The sequence below is a fragment of the Phocoena sinus genome, chromosome 14 (genome assembly GCF_008692025.1).
Source record: "Phocoena sinus isolate mPhoSin1 chromosome 14, mPhoSin1.pri, whole genome shotgun sequence".
Taxonomy (NCBI): domain Eukaryota; kingdom Metazoa; phylum Chordata; class Mammalia; order Artiodactyla; family Phocoenidae; genus Phocoena; species Phocoena sinus.
The window spans coordinates 89,217,790-89,239,833 of record NC_045776.1 but is presented as its reverse complement, the minus strand read 5'-3'; the positions used below and the strand labels follow the sequence as shown (position 1 = coordinate 89,239,833).

Genomic DNA, 22,044 nt, shown 5'->3' with positions numbered 1-22,044 from the left:
AAAGCAGAAGCTCAAACATGTATCTGTCCACCCACGATCACAGCAGCATTATTCACAACAGCCAAAACGTGGAAGCAGGGACTTCCCTGGTGGTCTAGTGGCTAAGACTCTGCGCTCCCAATGCAGAGGGCCTGGGTTCGACCCCTGGTCAGGGAACTAGATTCCACATGCCAGCAACTAAGAGCCCGCCTGCTGCAACTAAAAAGATCCCACATGTGGCAACGAAGATCCCGAGTGCCGCCACTAAGACCCGGTGCGGGCCAAATAAATAAATACTTAAAAAAACCCCAAAAACAAAAAAAACAACAAACGTGGAAGCAACCCAAGTGTCCATAAACAGATGGCTGGATAAACAAAATGGGGTGTATACACACAATGAAATATTATTCAGCCTTAAAAAGGGAGGAAACTTTGACTTGGCAGCAACGTGGATGACCTTGAGGACACTAGGCTCAGTGAAGCAAGCCAGTCGCAAAAGGACAAATCCCGTGTGCTTCCACGATATGAGGCCCCCAGGGCAGGCAAGTCCATGGAGACAGAGAGCAGGCTGGTGGGTGCCGGGGGAGGGGAGGGGCATTAGTGTTTGATGGGGACAGAGTTTCAGTCTGGCAAGATGAAGAAATTCTGGAGCTGGATGGTGGTGACGGTTGCACGACAATATGAATGTATTTAATGCCCCGAGCTGTACACTTAAAATGGTTAAGATGGTAATTTTGTTATGTGTATCTCACCATGATAAATAAAAAACTTAAAGAAAAAAGCGTGAAAGAGCTCTCTGGGGGTGATGAAGACATCCTCTGTCGGACTCTGGTGGGGGGTATGTAGTGGGATGTATTTGTCGAAACACCAAACTGTAAACTCAGAACAGGCGCGTTTCGTTGCACGTAAATTGTGGTGCAAGAAAGTCAATCATGAGACGAGGACTGAGGTGAGAACAGACTGACAGGTGAACAGAACAGAAACAGGAGTCCCAGACAGTGACGCACACAGGAGGCCCAGCACAGGCAGGGCCCGGGTCTGTGGGAAAGGGCAGGAGCCGCTCGGACGGAGGCTCCCCGGGCCCGTGTCACTCCAGGCCTGCTGACGGCAACGTGCAGAGCGAACCGCGAACAGACCGCTGTGCCCCTTACACTCGTGCTGGGCTGGGGCCTCCTGCCTAACCACGCCCCGAAACCCCACACTGGGAAGAAAACAGGTGGCGAACGCAGCCCGAAAACACAGGCCCACGCTCCTCGGGCTGGACTCGGACCCGCACCAGAGGGGCGTCTGTCAACCAGCGGTGCCAGGCCGGCGGGAGTCCCCAGCGGAGGATCCCCCGCCCAGGGGGGCAGGGAGCTGAGGCCCGGCGTGCCCTCTGCAGGGAGGCTGTGGCTTCACCTCTTCCTAAGGGTGTTCCCGAGGCATCCTGCGTGGTGAGCAGCCTGGATCGTGGCCTTGCCCGAGGAGACCCCGGGGGGGGGGGGGGGGAGGGCGGGGATGGGTGGGTGAGGGGTCAGGACGGCAGAGTCAGCAGCGCCGGCCCTCCTACCGCTCAGGGCCAGGATGGGGACACCTCATGCCAGCTCACTCTGCACCAGGCATGGCCCCAGCTCTGCTGGGAGCTACGGCCAGGGGCCCCCAGAGCCCTGTATCCTCCCGCAGAGGCCCATGAGTCACCGTTCCTCCCACCCGAAGAACCCCAGGCCTAACAGGACTGGACCCTCGCCATGACCCCAGGAGGGGGTCCTGTTGACACTCCCACTTGAGGCCACACAGCCCGAGTGACAGCTGCTTAATTACTAGCTGGTCTCGTTAACACTCTCACAAATTAATTCTCCATACAGCAGCCAAGAGTATCTTTAAAAACCAAATCAGAACAAGTCACCCTGGACTGAAAACACTCCAGTGCCTTCCCACTGCCCCAAACTACAGTGTGAGCTTCTCCCCCAGCCCCCAAAAGGGTGTGGCCGGCCGGCCTGTCTGGGCCTTTGACCCAGTGGCTTCAGCCAAGTCCCCACAGGCCTTCCCAGACCCCGTCAGTCTGAAGGTGCCCCGCCCCCACTGGCACACGTTTAAATCCTCTTCGCCTGCTGCCCTGCACCAGCGGGAGAAGGGCATGAGCGGGCAGGGCTGGCGCCGCCCGAATGAGATGGGCCGGAGCAGGGGCAGCCACTCTGCTCTCCGGAGGCCGCCCCCTTAAGGTCTCCAGTACCTGAGGCACCGACAGCCCCTCCGGGCCTGGGGGTGGTGCTGACCATGCAAGCAACCCACCCCAGTGCCTTATCGGGTGCCATCAGCAGGTGCAATGAATGAGCTCAGCCTGCAAGCTGTCATTAGCTCCCAGGGGTGTGGTCGCTGGGCCACTGGGAGGGGGAGGGGGCTACTCCACGGCAGGTGTGCCAGCCCTCACCTGATACAGCAGGGCACCCCGACCCACCAAGGCTGGTGTCGCAAAGGAACGTGGTAGAGGTGTCACTGTGAGAAAGTGCGTTTGCTCCTGCGGGGCAGGACTGCCCTCGGTCCGAGACTGGGGGTGGAGGGAAGAGCGGCAAGTCCAGTTAAGGCTGCAGGCGCCGCCGCTGCCCTGCCCGGGAGGCCCAGCCAGGCCAGTTCTGGTTCACTTCAAGGCCCCAGAGCCAGGAGGTGGCGCCCCAGACACTGGGAAAGTGAAAGGGGAGCAGAGGAGGGAGTGGAGGGGGGCGAGGAGCGGCGACGGGGAGCGTCTTCCCTGGCCCTGCCGAGCCCTGGGAGGCCACCCGGGCAAAGGAGGGAGGCAGGTGGCAAGGCCACTGTCCCCTGTCCGTCCGGTCCTCCCAGCCACACTGCCCAAGTTAAAGTTTGCTCAGGGAAGCTGAGGGATCCGAGTCCCCACAGGGGTCGTGGGCAGGGACCTGGCAGGCTTCCACCGCACGGCAAGGGCCGGGATACCGGGCCAGGCACAGCCAGGCCCACTGGAGAAGGCTCTCAACAAACACCCACAGGCACCCTTAGCTCCCAGGACCTCTGAGGCCGTGGCTCAGGTTCCAGCCCTTCCCAGCACAGGCACAAAGCCACCCCTGCTGGGACTTGGCCCAGGTCGAGGTCCCTCGGTTCTTTCCCTTCCAGGACAAGGGGTCCGGAGCCGGCCAGCTGACCCAAGGCGGGTGGGCAGCCCTAGCGCAACCACCAGATCTGTGCTAATAACTTCTCGAGGATTATCCACTGAGACTTGACCCAGGCAGCGCCGGCACCCTCCAGTCCTGGCACTGAGCCGGTGTGGGTGTGAAAGGAAAGGGTCACTTCAGGCCAAAGTGCAGGCTGGAGGTCCCCGGGCTGCAAGTTCAGGGTCCCCGTGGAAGGGGCCCGCTCCGTACGGAGAATGTCAGGGTCAGCACTCTTTCCCCGGAGATACGCAATCCCGGCCGCGGGCGGAGGTCAAGGCGCGCTTTGTTTGCGAGGACCCAACCTACGAGGCAGCCTCGGCCCAGACACGCGGCAGACTCCGCCGGCCGCGCCCCGCCCCAGACAAAGAGCTCCAACTCCGGGCAGGTGAGCGCGGCGGCGGCCGGGAACCCGGGCGGCCGAGCCCGCGCCAGGGCGCAGACAAAGGCGCGCGTCCCCCAGCGCCCTGCCCCGCCTCCGCCGCGGGCCCCCCAGCGCCCTGGCCGAGGCCCAGGACTCTCTGCGGGTCTGCCGCCACGTGCGCCCCAGGGGCGCAGGCGGAGGTACGTGGGGTCTCCGCGCGCCCGGCTCCCGTGAGAGACGGAGTGAGCAGAGCGCCGGGGGCCTCTCCCGCTCCCCGTTCCTACAGAAGGGGCGGCTGCTCTCTCAACCCCGGCCCCCGAAGTCCCGAGTTCCTCCCCGCAGCCACCAGCGCTCACTCACCGCGCGGGCGCCCCGGGTCCGGCGCGCTCTGCAGGCGACCGCCGCTAGTCCCCGTGCCGGAGCCGGAGTCGAAGCTGGGCGGCATGGACGCGGGCCACCGCCAGCCTCGGCCCGTCGAGGTGGCCCCTCTCCCGTGGCGCCCTGCCTAGCCGGAACCCAGGCCGGGGGCGCGCGGGGCACGCACGTCCGCCGCGCCGACTCGGCGCGCTCCGGGCGGCTCTCGGTGCGCACTGGGCTCCCAGACGCCGTCGGGCGCGGCGCAGGGCCCACAGGCGGCGAGGACGACGGCGGCAGGCTCACTGCTGGCTGGCGCGCAGGCGGCGGCCAGGGAGCGCGGCGGGGCGGGGCGGGGGCGGGGCGCGGCGCGGGCAGGCCCGATTAATCCAGCCCCGAGACGCAGATCTGCCCGCACGGGGCCGCGGACTTGGGTTCTAGCGTTCGCCGTCCCATCCCCGTCACCAGGTCAGAGAGCGCGGTGCCAGCTGTACCGAACGCTGTATGGGCCGGCTCCTCCGACGCTCACAGCAACGAATATGGATGGCTCCTACGCCCAGTTTACAGGGGGGAAAACTGAGTCACGGAGCGGCGAGGTCGAGGAGCTGGGACTTGAAGGAAGGACAACAGAGCCCCCACATCTGTCCGATGTAAGCTCCGCCCTCAGTTTCACCATCTGCGAAATGGGGATGCAAAGTGGGAGAAGGGGTCCAACTAGTTACTGTAATTGCGAGTACACGCCAACCCTGACCACTACTCCGGAGCCACCTGGCCGCTCCGTGGGCTCAAACCGAGTTCAGATCCAGGGGGTACAACCGCCCCTTGAGAAGGCCGAGTATATGCCCCACATGGATCCAGGCCCACGGGATGGCACCTAACATTCCAGAGCGCGCAGGTGCAACACCAGGACGCCAGCAGCACAACTCCCAATCATGAAACTTGCTGTAAAACAATCCACGGAGAGTAAGGGGGCCGAGGGGCTCCTGGAAGGAGTTTGAGAGCCCACCTCTAAGCTGCTGTGGGGCTAGGGGCACCAGGAGGTCAGCTCTGGCGAGGCATCCAGGGACCCACAGCTTAGAGCCCAGGTTCAGGGCCTGCATACGCCTGCCCTAAGCTGGGTGGTCAGAGGCGGGTCCATTCAGCGGGGAAGCTCGCAGCCATTCAAATGGGACCCTGGGACACAGCTCCAGAGCCTCGGGCACTGGGCCAGCGCTCCCTTTTCAAAAGGCGGCAAAACACAGGCAGACACATGCACTTACACAGCCCACAGTTAATCTCCAACCGTAAAAGAGAAATGGCCAACGGTGCCAGCCTCTAGGTGGGGCTTTTAAGTCCTTTTGTTCTGTTTGAATTATTTACCAATTACATATATTCCCCTTACCCCGCCCCCATAAACATCATACCACGAAACCCTGTTTCCTGCCATAAAAACAGCACATATGTGGCACCGTGCTGAATGGCTTCTAACCATGAAATCACTGGGCCCTCACGCCTATCCTTTGAGGACATACTATTGTCATCTCCGTTTTGTTGATGAGGAAACTGAGACAGAGAAGTGAGGTGACACGCTGGAGGCCACGGAGCTGGTGTGTGGCAGGGCTGGGATTGGAAACCCGGCAGTCTGACCCTGGGGTCCGTGGGTTTAGCCAAGATGTGCTCTTCCTCTAGGAGAGCAGTAGAGACTGGTCCTGGGATGTGGGATTCTGGCGGGAGAACCCTGACTCCCAGGCTGGGGGGTGGCTGTACCTCAGGGGTGGGTGTCTGCGGGCCCATGTGCCCCCGTGCCCACTGCACCGTGCCCCAGCAGGGTGTGAGCTCTTGCACTTGGCCCAACTCCAAGGCCTCTGGCAGCGAAGGGGAAAGGTGTTCATGCAGTGGGGTGTCCTGATCTACCCCTCTGGGGTCAGCAGCAAAAGGGCCCTAAGCCCAGAAGTCTGTGAACCTTACACAGCAAAGTGGAATTAAGGTTGGTCAGTTGACCCGGAGATGGGGAGATGATGCCATGGGCACAGCTTAATCTCAGGGTCCTTACTAGTGGGAGGAGAGACGGGAAGACGCTGCCCTCTGGCTGTGAAGATGGAGGAAGGGGCCGGGAACCCAGGCATGTGGGCGCCTCTACAAGCTCAGAAAGGCCGGGAAGGGATTCTCCCTGGAACCGCAGAGGGGCCGGCCCAGCCCACAGCTTGACTCCCGCGGGGACACTCCTGTGGGACTTCTGGCCTCCAGACTGAGAGATAATAGTGTAGTACTCAGCTGCCGAGTTGGTGACAACTTGTCACTGCAGCCACACTCAACTACACTCACAGCCAGGACCCTGACTAGGGGATGGAATGCAGAAGAACAAGCCGCCCCATCGGCAGGCCTGAGTCAAGCTCACAGCCTAGTGGGAGAGAAGGGCCATACACAGGGAGACAGGTAATACGAGTGCAGATGGGGTGGACAGACAGTAAAGGGCAATGTGAAAAGCAGTGACGGGCACTGATCTGAATGGCAGCTGGGGGAGCCTTCCCATGAGGGGCGTCTGAGCTGAGACCTGAAACATGAGAAGGACCAGGCTAAGCTGAGGGGAGCTCAAGGAAGAGTCTTCTGGGGCGGCCACAGCCAGGGCAAAGGCCTCGAGGCAGGAACAACCTGGCAGGGCCAGCCAGGGAGGTGGGGTGGGGCACAGGGCCTTGAGGGCCATGAGAGAGCTTGGGCATTTGTGTTGAGCAACGGGAAGAGATGTGTGTGGGATCTGAGGAGGAGACGGACGATGAGGTCTTTAAAAAGACCCCTCTGTAGGATCCGCCACAGGGCTGGGTGGGGCACAGGGAGCTGGGCTAGGAGCTGCAGTGACAAGCAGGCATGGGGATGACAGCGGGTAGGTGGTGGGGCCCCTCCAGAGGTGGGGACAGGGGCTCTCCCACTGGAGATGTCAGCTGGCAGTGGTTACGGAGCTTGGAGCTCTGGGGGCGGTGACCCTGGTGCGCCAGCTCAGGCAACCTCCCCCAGTTGAGCAGCTGAATCCTTGGGGCCCCAAAGGTACACTCCATCATCACGTCTCCTCCAGATGAGCAGCCGGGCTGCACCCAGTCTCTCCCAGCTACCTGGAGACCCCACCCCTGGCAGTAAAAGTTTCCTGGAGCCAGTGGCGGTGGGGAGAGCGGGTGGCAACTGAGGGCTGGGCCAGCGCCGGACACCAGCGGGAGCAGCTAGGAGCTTCTCCAGCCCCAGCCCGGCCTTGTCTCCCGGTCCAGACCAAGCCCCTGGGTCTGACCATCAGGTCATGGTCAAGGTCTCAGTGTGCCCCCCGGCTCCTCTCCCACCACAGCCTGACCTTGGAGGAGCCTGTCTTCCCGTAATGACACGGCTTCACTTCAAACATCATTCTTAAGACCACCTTGGGCACTCATGGTCCTTGAAGCCACTGGGCCTCACTGACCAGCCCATCCCTGAGGGGAGTGGGTTCTCAGCCGGTGTCTAATGCAGAAGCCATGAGCTCCAGGTATCAGGAGGGGCGTGTGGGCACTGAGCGCACCCGTGTATGTGCACACGCGAGTGCCCGCTGAGTGCACGTGTGTGCGACACTCCGTGGGCGAACACGCGCACGTGTGCGGGTGTGAAGGCGTGCGTGTGCGTGCGTGGGAGCACGCGCGTCGCGACGCAGGGCAGGGACGTGCGGCGGCTGCCTGTCCCCAGCCGCGTCTGCGTCTGCACGAAGGCCACGGAGGCCTGGCTCTCTTCAGCCAGAGCAACGGCAAAGCCCTTCCTCTCGGGGCAGCGCCTCCGGTCCTGCTGGGGGCCCGAGGGCACAGCGCCGTTGTGGCGCTGATCCAGCTCTGCGCCGTGGCAGGGCCGGGGCGTGCAGGGACGGGGTGGGGGGTCTCGGCCGCCCTCTAACCCCTGCCCCAGCCACCTGACTGGCCCTCAAGCTCTGACCATTTCTGAAAGCATCTGCTTCTTCTACGTGCTTGGCCTCTGCCTGTGCCCTGACCAATCCATGGTTCCCCCAGGTAAGGACCACCCACCTCGCAAGCCTGCACCAGGCCCCTGGCGCCCCCGCCCAGTGAGGCCCCCTCTGAGGCTAGCAGGGCAGGTGTCGTCTGAAGGTGCTACGACCCCTCCAGGCACAGAGGGGTATGGACACCCCAGGGCCAGAGGACAACCTCCCTGTAAGCGCCCAGGCAGCCCGGTGCATCCCTGCGGGAGCCCGGGGAGACCTGGAGGTGGATGCGGGAGCTGCCCGGGGTCCTGCTCAGCTAGTTCTGGAAAGGCCAGGGCAGGGGAGGCAGCAGGGGCAGCTGGCCCCCACCGTGGAGGTCTTCCTGCCTTCTCCTCCAGCCTCCCGGCTCCTCCTCGGCCTCAGCGTTCCCATTCAGCTGGAAGGTGCAGGTGCAAGTCCCGCCGGGCACTCAGGTCTGTGTGACCCCAGCAGGAAGTTAAACTCTCCGCACCCGGCTTTCTGCTGAGCACAGCGGGCACTCCCACCTTCGCTGCTGTGCCGGGCCTCACGCTACACGGCGCTCGTGGACGGTGCCCCTGGGGTCGGTGCCCACCCCCCATTCTCTGTCCCTGGCAGCCATCACACCTGTCTCACCTATGCTGGGACACCCCTCAGGCTCCTCAGACCCAGCACCTCCCAGACTGAGACCCTCCCCTACCTCTATCCCGTGGCACCCTGCGGCCCCCCATGCGCCCAGGGCCGTCCCAGGGGAGCAGTGGGTTCCCGAAGGCATCAGCGGGCTCTAGCGTCCCAGCCCACAGGCCCTAGTGGGCCTGGATGGACCCAACGTGGTCACAAGGGACCTCATAAGAGGGAGGCAGGAGAGTCAGAGAAGAAGACGTGACCTCAGAAGCAGAGGTCAGAGTGACGAGGGGAGGAGGCTACGAGCCCAGGAACACGGCAGCCTCCAGAAGCCGGCCAGGCAAGGAACCACGTTCTCCCTGGAGCCTCCGGAAGGAACCAGCCCTGCTGACGCCTTGGTTTTGGCTTAGGGAGACCCATTTTGGACTTCTGACCTCCTGAACTATAAACCTGAGCTGTTTTAGGCCACCCAGTCTGTGGTAATTTGTTACAGCAGTTGTAGCACACAAGCGCCTCTCCCACCCCTGCTTCCACAGCCCAGGCCTCCGCCCTCGCCTGCTGGGACTCTTACAGTAGCCTGACGGTACCTGACTCCCCTGAGGCCTCCGGTCCTGGCAGATCCTCACTCTGTACCTTGGGCTCCTCGCTGAGGGTGGGGCTGCAGGACAGATGCCACTTCAGAGGGTTATCTGGGGCAGAATGAGCTGACGCGTGCAGGGCCCAGGAGGCGCGGGCTACATTTCAGTCATCAGATCGTGGTCCTTGCTGGGACCTATGTGCCGCCCCAGTGCCTGCCTGGGACCCTCAGTGAGCAAACCGCCAAAGGCCCTTCCTCTTCCTCGGGCAGCCCCGTGGGAAGACACGCTCTGGTTGGAGCAGCCCTAGGTCACGGTGCACAGCCCGGAGCCCCTGTGAGGACACCCTGGTGAGGTCACCGGTGTAGGACCCCCTGCACGGGGGAGCACCAGCTCCCTGCACCTCTGTCCCCCAGCACCCAGCCTTGGAGGGGGGCCCGCGGCTGGGAGAGAGGAAGACGGGTGCACCTCCTACAGACTACGGGAAGGTGTTCTCGGGAGCGGGCTGGGCCGGCACACGGAGGAAACCTCTGTGAGCAGGGACGCTCCGAGGGCAAGCAGGGGCGTCCTGCGGGAACTGGGGGCGGCGGCGGTGGCGTGGGAGGCAAGTACCAGCGGGGCCCGGGATGCAGAGGGAGCTGCCCCGAGACGGGCGGCAGGGATGCACGCCGGGCGCCGCGCGGAGCTGCTGTCGGGCTGTCGTGCCCTTTCCTTGCTGCCACAGGGACCTAAGGGGTGGGTCCAGTGAGCCTCGTGTCAGAGGCGAGAAGGCGGGGACTCAGAGGAGGCCCCCGTCAGGCATCAGGCGTCAGCGCCTGGACCGGCGTCCGTGCTCACTGCAGACTGAGGGCCCCGAGCAGCGAGGCTGACCCGGGGCCTGGGGGGCGGACGCCGCCCGGCCATCTCAGCAGCAAGTGCCGACCCCTCAAGCCCCAGCCTCCACCCCGAGCCACAGGCACCGCCACAACCCCCCTTCGCAACGCTTAACTAAGCGAAGACCGAGGCTCGGGGCTGCAGGGCTGCCCTCGGAGGACACCCGGCCCTCCGGCCAGCCACCTGACGGCCCCATCCCCGGCCCTGCCCGTTCCCGCAGCCCAGTGCGGGGAGCACGTCCTGGCGGGCTGGAGGGGCGAGCCTGGCGGGCAGGCCAGACAGACACCCCTCAAGAGAGGGCTGGGTGCTGGCTGGGCCGCTCAGGCAGACGGCAGCCGGCCCGGACCAGCAGGCTGCCTGACGAGCCCCACACAATTTTTCACCCCGTATTTTTCCAATAAAACAACAGTTAGACACCAACCGCAGCCATCTGGCCGCGCGGCTCCGGAGCCTCCTGGCAGCTCAGGCCGCCTTCCCCGCCAGCACTGAGCGCCCAGAGCAGGGCCGGGGTGGGGCGTGGGGAAGCATGTAGGGGTTCTGTGGCGAGGGGAGCGTCTCAGGGGGCGCGGGGCCTGCATCCCGGGCGTGGGCTGCCCCTGGGGCAGGGCCTGGTCCCGCAGAAGGGGAGGCGGCGGAGAGGTTTTCCATCTGTCTGTCTGTCCCTAAGTCTGCGCGTCAGCCTCCGGGGCTGGGCTGGTTGGAGAGGCCTCGCGGGTTTCCGACTGTCCGTGTCTGGGAGGCACACCGTCCTCAGCATGTCGGCACCTCAAGCCAAGAGGCAGAGCCCGAGGCCGGTGGGCAAGGGGCGGGTGGGCCGGCAGGAGCCCGGGGCCGGGGAGGCAAGCAGGGCAGGAGGGGCAGCCGTGGGCCCTGGAGGTGCAGCTGCCCTCAGACCCTGACCTCAGACGCTGGCGGGCGCGGGGGCGCAAACCGGCCAGGAGACACGGAGCCCTGGTCTTCCCGCCGCCCTGCCCAGGAGGAGGCCTCCTTGGGGCTGCCTGCCTGGCACGCCATCCCCAGCGCCCAGCACGGGTGTGGAGTCAGCGCCCACAGACCCCCGCGCACAGGGCTCCGCCCTCACTCTCCCGCCCCGCCTGCACACCCAGCTGGGTCTCCGCAGCCCGGGGGGGGGGGGGGGGGGGGGGGGGGGGGGGCGGGCTTCTGGCCGCTGCTTCCAGTCTGCTGTGCACCAAGAGGTGTGACAAGTCAGGCTTGTCCCAGCTTCGTTCAGCCTGTTCGCGGCCCGGCTCCAGGGGAGGCCAGGGCACTGCTGTCAGCGGACGGTGTTTTCCTTGACACCTGTGCTCTCGCGGCCTCGGAAAGGCAGGGCTCTGCCCCGGAGTGCGGCAGAGGGTGGACGCCTCTCTCTGCTCTCCCCGCCCTAGGGGGTGGGGAAGGCGGGGGATGGTAACTTTGGCCGAGGTCCCAGGCAAGTGTCCACCCTGGCCCTCTGACCTGCGCCTGCTTTTGGACAGGCCCAGAGGAAGTTACTCATTGCCCAGAAACCCAGCTCGGGTAAAGGACAGAAGGAGCTCCAAAGGTCTCTCCATACCCACCACCCCAACTCAGACCCAAACAGCCTCGAGTAACCGGGTGTCCCTGCCATGGAGGAAACAGAGAGGTCTGGACCGCAAGTGATACCCTTGGTGCATAATTCGTGTCCCTGGGGAGCACTGCCAGGGGGAGGCTGTGTGTCAGGGACCTCCCAGGATGGTGGCTCCCCACCACACTTGGATCAAAAGCTGAATTTCTTGCCATGACTTTTTACAACGTGGCCTCTCTGAGCTCAGCCACTCTCTCCCTCCCTCCCTCCCTCCTTCTGCTTCGGCCCCACTGTACATTTTACATCAACATCATCCCTGCGTCACCACGCAGGAGGTGATCAGTCAGGCTGTAAGATCAATGATGTGGGAAAGGGGAATGCAGATAAGATGGCTGGTGCTACAGCTGCTTCTGTGGATTAAGAGGTGGCTATGAGGAAGGAAGCCATATGCCAAGAATGGCCAAGCAGAAAGACAGGGGAGCCTGATGACCACAGACAGGCCATGCCAGCCGGCAGGGTCCACATCCGGGCCTTTAGGTGAGAAATGCAAACTCCTTCTCTAGTCCAGTTCCATTACAGCTTCCTCCCTGACACGGGGCCACGTGGTAGACAGTTGGTGTGTGCTTGAAAGCCAGGACAGAGGTAGGGAGTTTATCGCGTAGGCAACAGAGGTCTCTGCATCCTTCTGGTAAGGGCAGAGATGTGAGCTGGGGAGCAAAGAAACTGTGCCACACCCAGAGGAGAGCTGGTGAGGGCAGAGTGAGGGCAGCTGCAGCCTCCAGACCTACAGCCCAGGCAGCCACGCAGGGCCTGGCGAGTCACAACAGCCCAGCCAGTGCTGACCACACACATCCCCGTCCCGGCAGCAGAAATACCAAGATTTGTCCATGCTGGTTGGTGAACAGCCCTGGGGCCCTAGAGGGGGCCCCTATCCCAGGGGGCAGCTCTGGGAAGCCCCAAGACCTCCCCACCACCAGGCAGCTCTTGGGCTCCGTCCAGGCCCCCTTCTCCGAGCGGCACCATGGTCAGCTGCGTGGAATCTCGGCCCTGGCCTCTGGCCTGTATCTCCAGCTGTTTGGAACACACCCTAGTGTCCCAGAAGCCCCATGTGCTCATGGAGAAGGCAGACTCGGGTGACCGGGGAGGAATCCTGTACCTTTCCCTGGCTCATCAGCCGAGAGGCTCTCTGCAGCATGGCCCGGCTCTGCCCACTTCAGGGGGCCCATCGCCCCACAAGTGGCAGGCCCAGTCACCCTGTGCTAGCTCACTCAGAGCTCACCATAGCCCAGCAGAGGCACCCCATCACTCACGGGGCAGGTGGCGACAGTGGGAGGCTTCTCTCTCCCACCCCCTGCCCGGGCCCCACTAAGGCCTGCCCGCGACGGAGCCAGGGGTGGTCACATGCCCAAATCGCCTGTGCAGCCCACTGGGGGCCCACCGCCATGGCCACGCCGGGGCCCAGTCACCATGGGGAAGACTGGGCTCTGCCCCTCCTCCTGGGGAGCCCCGGCCGCCGAGGCCCGATGAAAGTGCCACGGGGTCAGCCCCAGCGCAGAACCCAGTCTCTCCCAGCAGAGGCCTCTGGAACTCGGACCCTGGCCTTCCCAAAGACCCTCAGAGTGGGGCTCTTCCCTCACGCTGCACGGGGAATCGCCAGGAGGAACTGCTGGTTCCAGACCCCACCCCAGACCCGACCAGAGCGAGCTCCCGGGCCACCCCCAGTGACCGTGCCTGCTGTGCCCATCAGTCCTTGGCCAGGCTGAGCTCGGAGCCACGGCCAGTGCGCGGGTGGGCGTGAATGCAGAGGAGGCCAAAGCCACGGCCTCTGGCTAGCCCTCGGTCACAGCCTGCTGGCCTCGGTGCTCGGGGTTGACGGCCCTGGGCAGAAGTTCTCGGCGTGCCTGGTCGGAGCTGCCATGTGGGGCTGTGCCCTGGCTCGGCCCCTTCCAGCGCCTGGTCTCCACTCCAGGGTCCTCGCTCCGGCAGGAGGGGTGGACCGAGGGGTGGAGGGTGAAACATGCCAGACCCAGCGCTGACCAAGGGGCCCCTGGACAGAGCAGTCAGCTGCCTCAGGGTCTCAGAAGCCCCTCCCCACACCCCCTCAAAGCAGCCCATGGCCTCAGAGAGCGTTTCCTGCAGATCTGCAATTAAAGGAGGTGCTGAAGGTGATGGCCCAGCGCAGCACTTTCCCAGGTGCTGCGATCTAATACATTAAAGACATCAGGAGTGGGGCTTCCCTGGTGGTGCAGTGGTTAAGAATCCGCCTGCCAAGGCAGGCGACACAGATTCGAGCCCTGGCCTGGGAAGATCCCACATGCCATGGAGCAACTAGGCCCGCGAGCCACAACTACTGAGGCCTGCGCTCTAGAGTCCATGAACCACAACTACTGAGCCCGCGAACCACAACGACTGAAGCCCGTGCATCTAGAGCCCGTGCTCCGCAACAAGAGGAGCCACCACAATGCGAAGCCCGCGCACCGCAACGAAGACCCAATGCAGCCAAAATAAATACATAAATTTATATATAAAAAAAAGACATCAGGAGTGACAGCTCCTGCGGAAACGCGGCACCTGTCCCAGTGCCCACCGGCGGCCCGACACCCTGTTCACTCCCAGGACGGCTGAGGGGCAGCACTTGGGACCACAGACACTTCCTAGCTGCCCTGCCCTCTGGCCACCTTCCCCGGATGGTCTAGACCACAGCAAGGACTCCACACGGACCTTCTGGGCCCCTCGCCTTGGGCGGCGCACCCCCAGCCTCAGCCGCCCACACCTGCTCCTCCTCCGTTCGCCGCGCCACTCCTGCCCCCTCCCGGCCCGTGGGATGAACGCTCGCCCAGCCCAGACCCGTGCCCTACCTCACGAGGCTGGTCGTCCGGACCCCAGGCACCCTCAGCAGGCCTGCCCTGACCCTGAGCACCCCGCTAGCCGGCCTGGGTTCCTTCCACACTTGCTCATAGGCTGCTCTGTGCTTGAGCGTGAAGCCTGTACGAGTGGGGCTGGCTGTCTGTCCGTCCAAGCTCCCGCCCACGCAGGTCAGGACACACCACAGAGGCAGCAGCTGAGGCTCTCACACTGCACAGACCCCCCGACGGGACCACGTTCCAGTTCACAGAAACTTGCCTAGACGCCAGTCGGTATTCAGCTGCCCTTCCACCCGCCTCACACGAAGAGCCCTCATGCACACTGGCCCCGCTGCCTGGACACTTGTCCTCCTTGGTGCCCAGCGCCACCCCCGGGGGGCCCCACCCGAGGACGAGGGGCTCCACCACGGCGGCGCGGCCACCTCCTGCCGTCTCACCACCGAAGGCCTTTCAGGTGGGCTGCTAGCTCGTTCACCAAGGACGGCGTGCCCAGCCTGCCCGGGTTCCAGCTGTGTGACCTCGGGCAGGTTCCTTACCCTCTCTGTGCCTCGGTCTCCACTTCTACATCAGATGGCGACAGTCCCTGCCCCACAGGGCTTTGGGGCGGTGAGTGCCAGGCGCCTGCACCCGCTGGGTCTCACGCCTGTGCCTGCTGCTGCTGGGCGCTGCCCCTGAGAGCCAGTCCCGAGTGGCGCTCCCAGCTGCATCCCTGCCCACACAGAGCTCAGCACACAGTAGGTGCTCTGCAAGTAACTGCTGAGCCAAGGGCTCCTCCCCTTCCCCCAGGACACACAGGGCCCTGCAGATGGCCAGGACCAAGGCCTCCTGCACCCCAAGGGCCAAGGCAGGAGCTGCGGAAAGGAACGCGGAAGGATGCCGGCACCTCCGGGAGGCCCCTCGGCTGTCCCTGTGCTAACTCTCCCACTGCATAAATCCCGAGTTAGTAGAAACTTCATTGTTCCTGAAAAGCGGGGGGTAGGAGGGAATTGCGAGGGGCCAGGCGCTGTTGCTATTAGCGGAAGTCTCTGTTTTGGGGTGATGTTTACGGCCCCCAGCATGGAAACGCAACAGAGTGTGGCCCCCGCTCTGCCCACGGCTCCCCCATCCCAGGGAACCCTGGACTGAGACAGCTGCTGACAGGCCAGGAGCTGAGGCCCGGTCCTGCAGTCCCAAGGGGCCCGGGCAGCGTCCCAGGTCCCAGCGTGGACGTCTACCGCATCTGGTCCTCAGCCAGGTCGGGGAGGCGACAGTCACCCGCACAACCCACAGGAGAACCATGACCTTTCTGCCTGGTGTCCAGGGCCCTGCCTGCTGGGGTCCAGGTCAGCAGGAGGGGCAGGTGAGGGGGTGGAAGGCTTACCTTGTCATCCCCGTCGCTCTCGCTGTCGCACTGCAGTGGGGGGAAGAGAGAGAGAGAGGTGAGTCAGCGCCCCAGAGGCAGGTTGGGTGCTAGGGGCTGAGAAGGTGAGAGTGTGGGAGGGGCCTGGGCTGGTGGGGAGGGCCAGAGGAAGCGGCTCTGGCTGCCCCACGCCCCGACTCGGGGCCTCAGGTCTGGGATGGGGGTGTCCCCAGCCAGCAGGACCAGGGGCCCAGGCACTGGGAGCCGGGAGGGATCTGGGGGCCTAGGCAAGCCCTGGATGGGAGCTCCATCGAGGACCTGGGCAGGGGGCCAGTTGTGGGGGTAGGCGAGGCAGAGGTGAGACAGAGGAGTGCACGTGACCAGGCAGATGCAGGCCAGCACCAGCACGCCCCAGCAGGCCCGAGCTACCCGGTAACCCCAGGAAACACGTGGAGCAGCCCCCCGCCCCCTCAGGCTCCCTCCCAGGTGCTGAGCTCTCCAGGCAGCGGGGTTGCCGCGGTGAGATGCGAGGGGCCCCTGGCTGCTTACGAGGCCGAAGGACCAGGGCCCAGGGGAGGGACTTTGGGCACCGCCTGGGCAGGGAGACAGAGAGGCCCAGCCTCGGGTGGCCTGAAGGGGCCGCAGGGCGGGCGGGGGGCAGTGAGGGCTGGGACCCATGGAAGACAAGCAGTCAGGACAGCCTGTCCTGCAGGTGCTGCCTGGCGGGGTGGGGGCCACCTGCTCCCCCGCCCGCCCTGCAGGTGCCCCAGCAGAATCCGCCCCACGTGGTAGCGCAGCTGGTTAAGGGAAGATTGTGAAAATCGTGCAAACAAATCCTTGCTTTCCATTTTCAGCGAGCAGAGCTTTAAAAAGAAACCACAGCAATTTCCCCCCTAAAAGAATATACACCATAAAGAATCTCTCCCCAGCAACTGTAATTGTGACACGTTTATGTCAAGTGAATTATGTTGCTGAAAATAAATCTCCCCGGGACGCACAGGAGGGTGATGGGCCCCAGGCAGACATGAGGAGGTGCTCCAGACACGTGCTCTTTCTGTGGGGCCCTCCACCAGACCCGTTCTGCGATCCGCCCTGGGGCGAGGGCCGGGGTGGGTCCAACGACAGAGTTCGCCGTGTTGTGGCGGCCTGCGTGTGCTTTATCAGGCGGAGAGTGACCCTGGGGACAGGGGGGAGCTTCCTGAGGCTGACAGCAGCCCCGCGGACCCTCTGGCCCCCGACCTCGCACCGCACCCTGCAGGGCCTGGCCCAAGACCTCCAGGGTGGGTGTCCCTTCACACATGGCAGAAGGGACCACGGGCCCAGTCTCCTGGCTGTACAACCACGGTGAGAGGCCAGGTCCAGCCCTCATGGCTGGCTGGCTCTGGCAGGGTGGCTGAAACCCAGAGACAGAGCAGGAAGGCGAGAAGGGGAGGTGGGAGATGAGGCTGGAAAGGTGAGTGGCCAGAACGTGCAAAGCTTCACTGCGCAGCGAGCTTGGACTGAGCTTTGTCGTGCGGCCACATGACCGGCACTTCGGGACGCTCTCTGTGCCAGGAGGGAGGGGTAGGGGGAACTGGGGGCTCGTGGCCTATGGGAGCGCGGCCTGGAGGGGGGCTGTGGGGGACAGGAACCCCTCTGATGCTGCAGAATTAGCCGAGCTGCCAGACACCCCCAATCAGGCCTCTTTATGCCTAACTAGCCCTTGAGGTGGAAACTGCAATCCCACCAGACCGTCAGGGGGCCGGGCCTCGGGCGCAGCACACCTGTCCCTTGGGCAGCCTGGAAGCACCCCTAGGCCTGGCCCTGCTCCACCCCAGGCCCGGTTTCATCCTTTCTGCGCTTTCGGACGGTGCCACTGGTGACAGCTAAATGATCTGACATGGAGGAGGGGGTGAGGGTGCTTTCCAGCGAGGCCACGGAGCCTATAATTAAGCAAACAGCTCACCGTTTTCAGGCTGCAGTGCAAATGAATTGACGTTATTAAGTCCCACTGAATTAACGTTGAGCTGCAATAGAGTCGGAATTGAATGAGGCAATTAATCAGGACAAAGAGAGAAAAAGAGCCCCATCTGTCTTGTGGGAGCTGCCTGAGTGGGGCGACCTTCACGGGGCTGTGCTGGGCTGGGCGGGTCCTGGAGGGCGTCATCCTGGTGTGGGTGCGGGTCTAGGCGGGGAGTCCACAGAGCAGGCGACAGCCCCTAGGCCCCAAGGGATGTGCTGGGTATGGTGGGAGCCCAAGACATGGGCTCTGGAGCAGACGCCTGCTCTGATGCTGTGCAGCCCTGGGCAAGTACCACGACCTCTCTGTGCCTCAGTTACGCTTCTGTAAAACAGAGCCAACAGCCCACCTACAGGATCGTTGTACAGCTTATATGAGTGAATACATGCAAAGCACTAGGACAGTGCCGGGTGTGTCCTCATCATGGTACACCGTGTGGTTGTATTTTCACCACCACTGCCACCACCACCACCATCATCACTCAATATTATTACTGTCTTCCAACTAGGCCAAGAATGAGGGTTTCCCCTTTGGAATGGCTGAAGGCCCAAACCTGAGAGTTTCAGGGAGGTGTCTCTCAGCCCTGGAAGTGCCAGCTCTTGCCTGACCCTGATGGCTGGTGACCAGGAAGGGAGCACTCCTTGGCCCAGATGAGAGCCCAGTATCAACTCTACCCTTCCCTGCTCGCCCCCAGCTCCAATCCCGCTCAGGAGGCAGCATACCCCTCTACTTGCCTACCAGTTCCTCCCAGCCTGGTCGAGCCAGCAAACAATGAACCAGTAGGACTACTCATCCGGGACCAGCCCCTCTGCCCATCCTTCAGTCAGCCCAGAGGGTTCCAGTCCTGAGTGCGTCTCAGCTCATTCAAGGGACCTCAGACCCCGTCAGCCTGAAGCCTGGGCCAGGTGACTCTTAATGAGTGGCTGGGGAGAGGCACCCCGCTGGGAGCTCAAGACCACCCCGTGTAGGTCAGAGGCAGATGTGAGCTCAGGGTCCCGCATCCCAAAGCCCCAAAGCTCAGCTGTTCCACGTCCCCGGCCACCGTGTCACTCACGCTAACAGATGTGACGTGGGGACGCCCAAGGCTTAACTGCGTGTCGTTCACGGATGTGATGTGACGAGGGACCCATCCATGGGTGGACGTGGCCTTGAGACACAGCGTGAGAAGCCATGAGCTGGATGAGGCTTTGCTTGGCCTAACTGGCCTAATTTTCAAAAAAAAATTCGCTGCCAGCTTCCCAGTTGGTGCAGTGGTTGGGAGTCCGCCTGCCGATGCAGGGGACGCGGGTTCGTGCCCCGGTCCGGGAAGATCCCACGTGCCGCGGAGCGGCTGGGCCCGTGAGCCACGGTCGCTGAGCCTGCGCGTCCGGAGCCTGTGCTCCGCAACGGGAGAGGCCACAGCGGTGAGAGGCCCGCGTACCGCAAAAAAACAACAACAAAAAAGAAAATTCGCTGCCAATATTTAAAAATCTGGAGATCTCTCATGAGACCCTGTGGAACAACATGCCCACATACAGCCCTGCCCAGTGCCAGGCAGGGCTCCGCTGGGCCCCCTCCCCGCCTCTCCTGACGTCCAGGGCCTGAGTGCTGGCCCTTGTCGCATGCTGGGGACGTAGCCCCCCGGCGGGTCCTGGAGCCCGGGGCTCCGTCCTGCCTTCACTCTCGGTAATGTTGGCTGCTCGTTTCACCTCTCTGAGCCTCAGTTCTTCGTCTGCCAAGACGGGGGGCCTCCGGTTAAATTAGTCAGTGTGGGTGGAGAGCTCAGAGCACCAGCTGGTTGGCAGTCTGGGCTTCACAAGCGTGAGCCGCTGTCGTCGTCACCTCCACCTTCCTCAGTGTCACCCCCATCATCACCGTCATCTTCATCATCACCACTGTCACCTTCGCCGTCACCGTGATGTGCCCCGGCCCCTTCTTCCGTATCACCCGACCAGCCCTTGGAGGCACCTGAGCCATCCACGGGCCTGGGCACAGACACTGTTGCCGGACAATGCCTGCTTCCCTGGGGGCACCTGCACAGCAGGTCTGGAGAGCTTGGCCTCCGTCACCGAGACCCTTCCAGAAACCTGGGCAGCTACTTGCTTGGGGCGAGGGCGGCTCACGGGCCTCCACAAATTGACACAGCTGTTCAGCAGCCGCAGAGACAGGCCTCGTTCTGCTCTCAGAGCGAACGTTAATTACTGCTGCGTCACAGCAGTGCTGAGGAAGGCTGCCTCTCCCACTCCCCAGACAAAGGCATGAAAAATTCATGGGCAGGGAGCCCTGCTGCCGAGCCTGTGCCCCCAGCAGACGTTCCAGCACCCAGGGCTGGGCCAAAGTCACCCCTGGGGCGGGGGCGTCCCTCCTGATCGCTGCGGAGTCTCCACTGTGCGACGGAGACACAGGCCGAGGGGCGGCTGGGGGGCTGCTGGAAGGAGGTGTGAAACCGCCCCGGCCCTTCTTCTCACGCAGGCGGCCCCCCTTCCACCCAGGGGTCCAGCAGGCTCAGGGTCAGTGTGGCCTGGCGCTTGGAGGCTGGGGTGGGCCGGCCCCTGCCCAGCAGCAGGCCCTGACTGCAGAGCTACTGGGGGCCGAGGAGGGCCGGTCCCTCCCCCCGGCCTGGGCCGGGCTCCCAGTGGGCACCGTCACCTGCAAAGGCCTGAGCAGCTGCAAACTGAAAAAGTAGGCGGGATCCGCGGTCTGCGCGTGAGCGGAAGGTGACAGGACGTTCTGTTCAGGCCACCTGAGCGTGGCAGTGAGGAAGGTCTGAGCTGCTGGGCAGCCGGTGCTGACCCCTGCCCTGGGTCGCAGCCACGTGGCCGGAGGTGTGCCGGGGACGCCCGGGGAAGCCCAGGTGGCACCAGTCCTCGGCGTGGGCAGCGCTCGCTGGGCATGTTCTCGTGGCTCACGTGTGCGCCAGGACCTGGGAGTCGTGCTCCGAGGCATCTCACACATGAGCACCTGGCACCCTGTCCAGGGCCGCTCTACCCTAGCGTGTCCTGCCAGATGTCCCACTAGGGTGTGGCACCCGAACAGTAAGGCGACCTGCCACGGGGCCACGTGGGCCCAGGAGCAGTGGCTGTGTGGACAGTCCGTGCCTGCGCTCGGGGCTCCCGCCCTTGGCCTGCACATCAGCTCCAGCTTATTAAACACTCTGCTTTTTGGAGCCGCTTTGGAAGAACTGGGGGACAAGAGAGGGGCGTCACTGTCTGGGGAGCAGAGGGACCCCAGCCCGGGCGGAAGTGTCACCTTCGTTTCTGCTGCAAACGCTCTATGGGGATGTAGAACACATGCCAATTAAGCGATTCAGCTAAAATACAGAGCCAGATGAGGAGCTGTGAACCCCTGCTGGGCAGTGGGCAGCCTGGGAAGAGGCAGCGCTGTCTGGTTACGCTCTGCAGTGGGAGGGCCACTTCTCATCCTTGTATGCACACCTCCAACATGTAAAGGAGCACCGCGGCTGAGGGTTTCAGCCAGGCACCCCCTGCCTGTCAGAAGTAGACCCTGGGGGCCCTCGGGGGCGGGGGTGCCAGGAGGGCAGTGCTGGGGCCTCCACTGTCTCATCTGTGGAATGGGGTGCCCATCGGGTTGTCGGGTGACCGGCTCTGAAGTGCTGGGAGTTGGGCACACGGCTGGAGAAGGCTGGCACCAACCTCCTTTCAAGGGCGGCCGCAGCCACCAGTGCTCACCGTGGCATAAGCCCACTTCACAGATGAGAAAGCAGAGGCTCAAAGGTTAAAGGGATTTATTTGCGGCCACATGGCCACTGAACAGGGGCCGTGAGCTGGGTCCAGGCCCCAAATGGCCCTGTGCCACTGTCCACCTGCCCTAGAACCCCAGGCAAGCCCTGGGACCGCAGGGCTGGCAGGAGTGGGCGCAGAAGAGAGGCAGAGGCCCAGAAAACCACAGGGCACGGGGCTGATGCTGTGTTTGCTCACTGGGCTTGCTTCCACACACTTCACTAGGCCCCGCCACAGATCTACCTGCTTATGGACGGGGAAACTGAGGCAGAGCGGTTGGGAGTCCTCCTAGGGCATGGCTGGAGGGTGGGTGAGCAGGGCTCCAGAACCCACAGTCTTAACCTGGCCCATGTCGTCAGGGCCCCACGCCAGCGACTCCCTCGTGGTGGCCAAGACTGGACTGAGGTCCCAGTACTGCCCCTCAAAGAGCCCCTGGCCCCCTCGGCCCAGGAAGTCACAGTCGGCCCTGATTAACTAGGCATGATGCCTGGATGGTGGATCCTGAAAATCCCATTCTTGTTTACTCAGCTAAGTCACTTTTTGTGAGTGTTTAAGGCTTTAAAGCAAAACAAAGCACTAATTACTCAATTAACGAGCAATTAAGTTACTGCATCCTAACAGCCGGGCGCCGACTGCCTCTGTGAGCAGAGAGAAGGTGGGGAGACCACCGAGCAGGGATGCGCTGTGGGGACGCCATCCGTCATGGGGTGGGCGCAGCGGGGACAGAGGGG

At 63.4% G+C, this 22,044-nt stretch overlaps 1 protein-coding gene across 11 annotated transcripts in view; it reads right to left on the bottom strand.

The window, feature by feature from the left end:
- FBRSL1 (fibrosin like 1) overlaps positions 1-22,044 on the bottom strand; it is an 83,963-nt gene that overhangs the window by 15,442 nt on the left and 46,477 nt on the right. For 10 of the 11 annotated variants that reach the window (XM_032654610.1, XM_032654612.1, XM_032654603.1 and 7 more), the window contains exon 5: positions 15,617-15,646. The exons of the other annotated variant lie outside the window; for it this stretch is intronic. In XM_032654610.1, the coding sequence (XP_032510501.1) occupies positions 15,617-15,646 (30 nt within the window). The remainder of the gene's footprint in view (positions 1-15,616; positions 15,647-22,044) is intronic. 11 annotated transcript variants of the gene reach the window in all.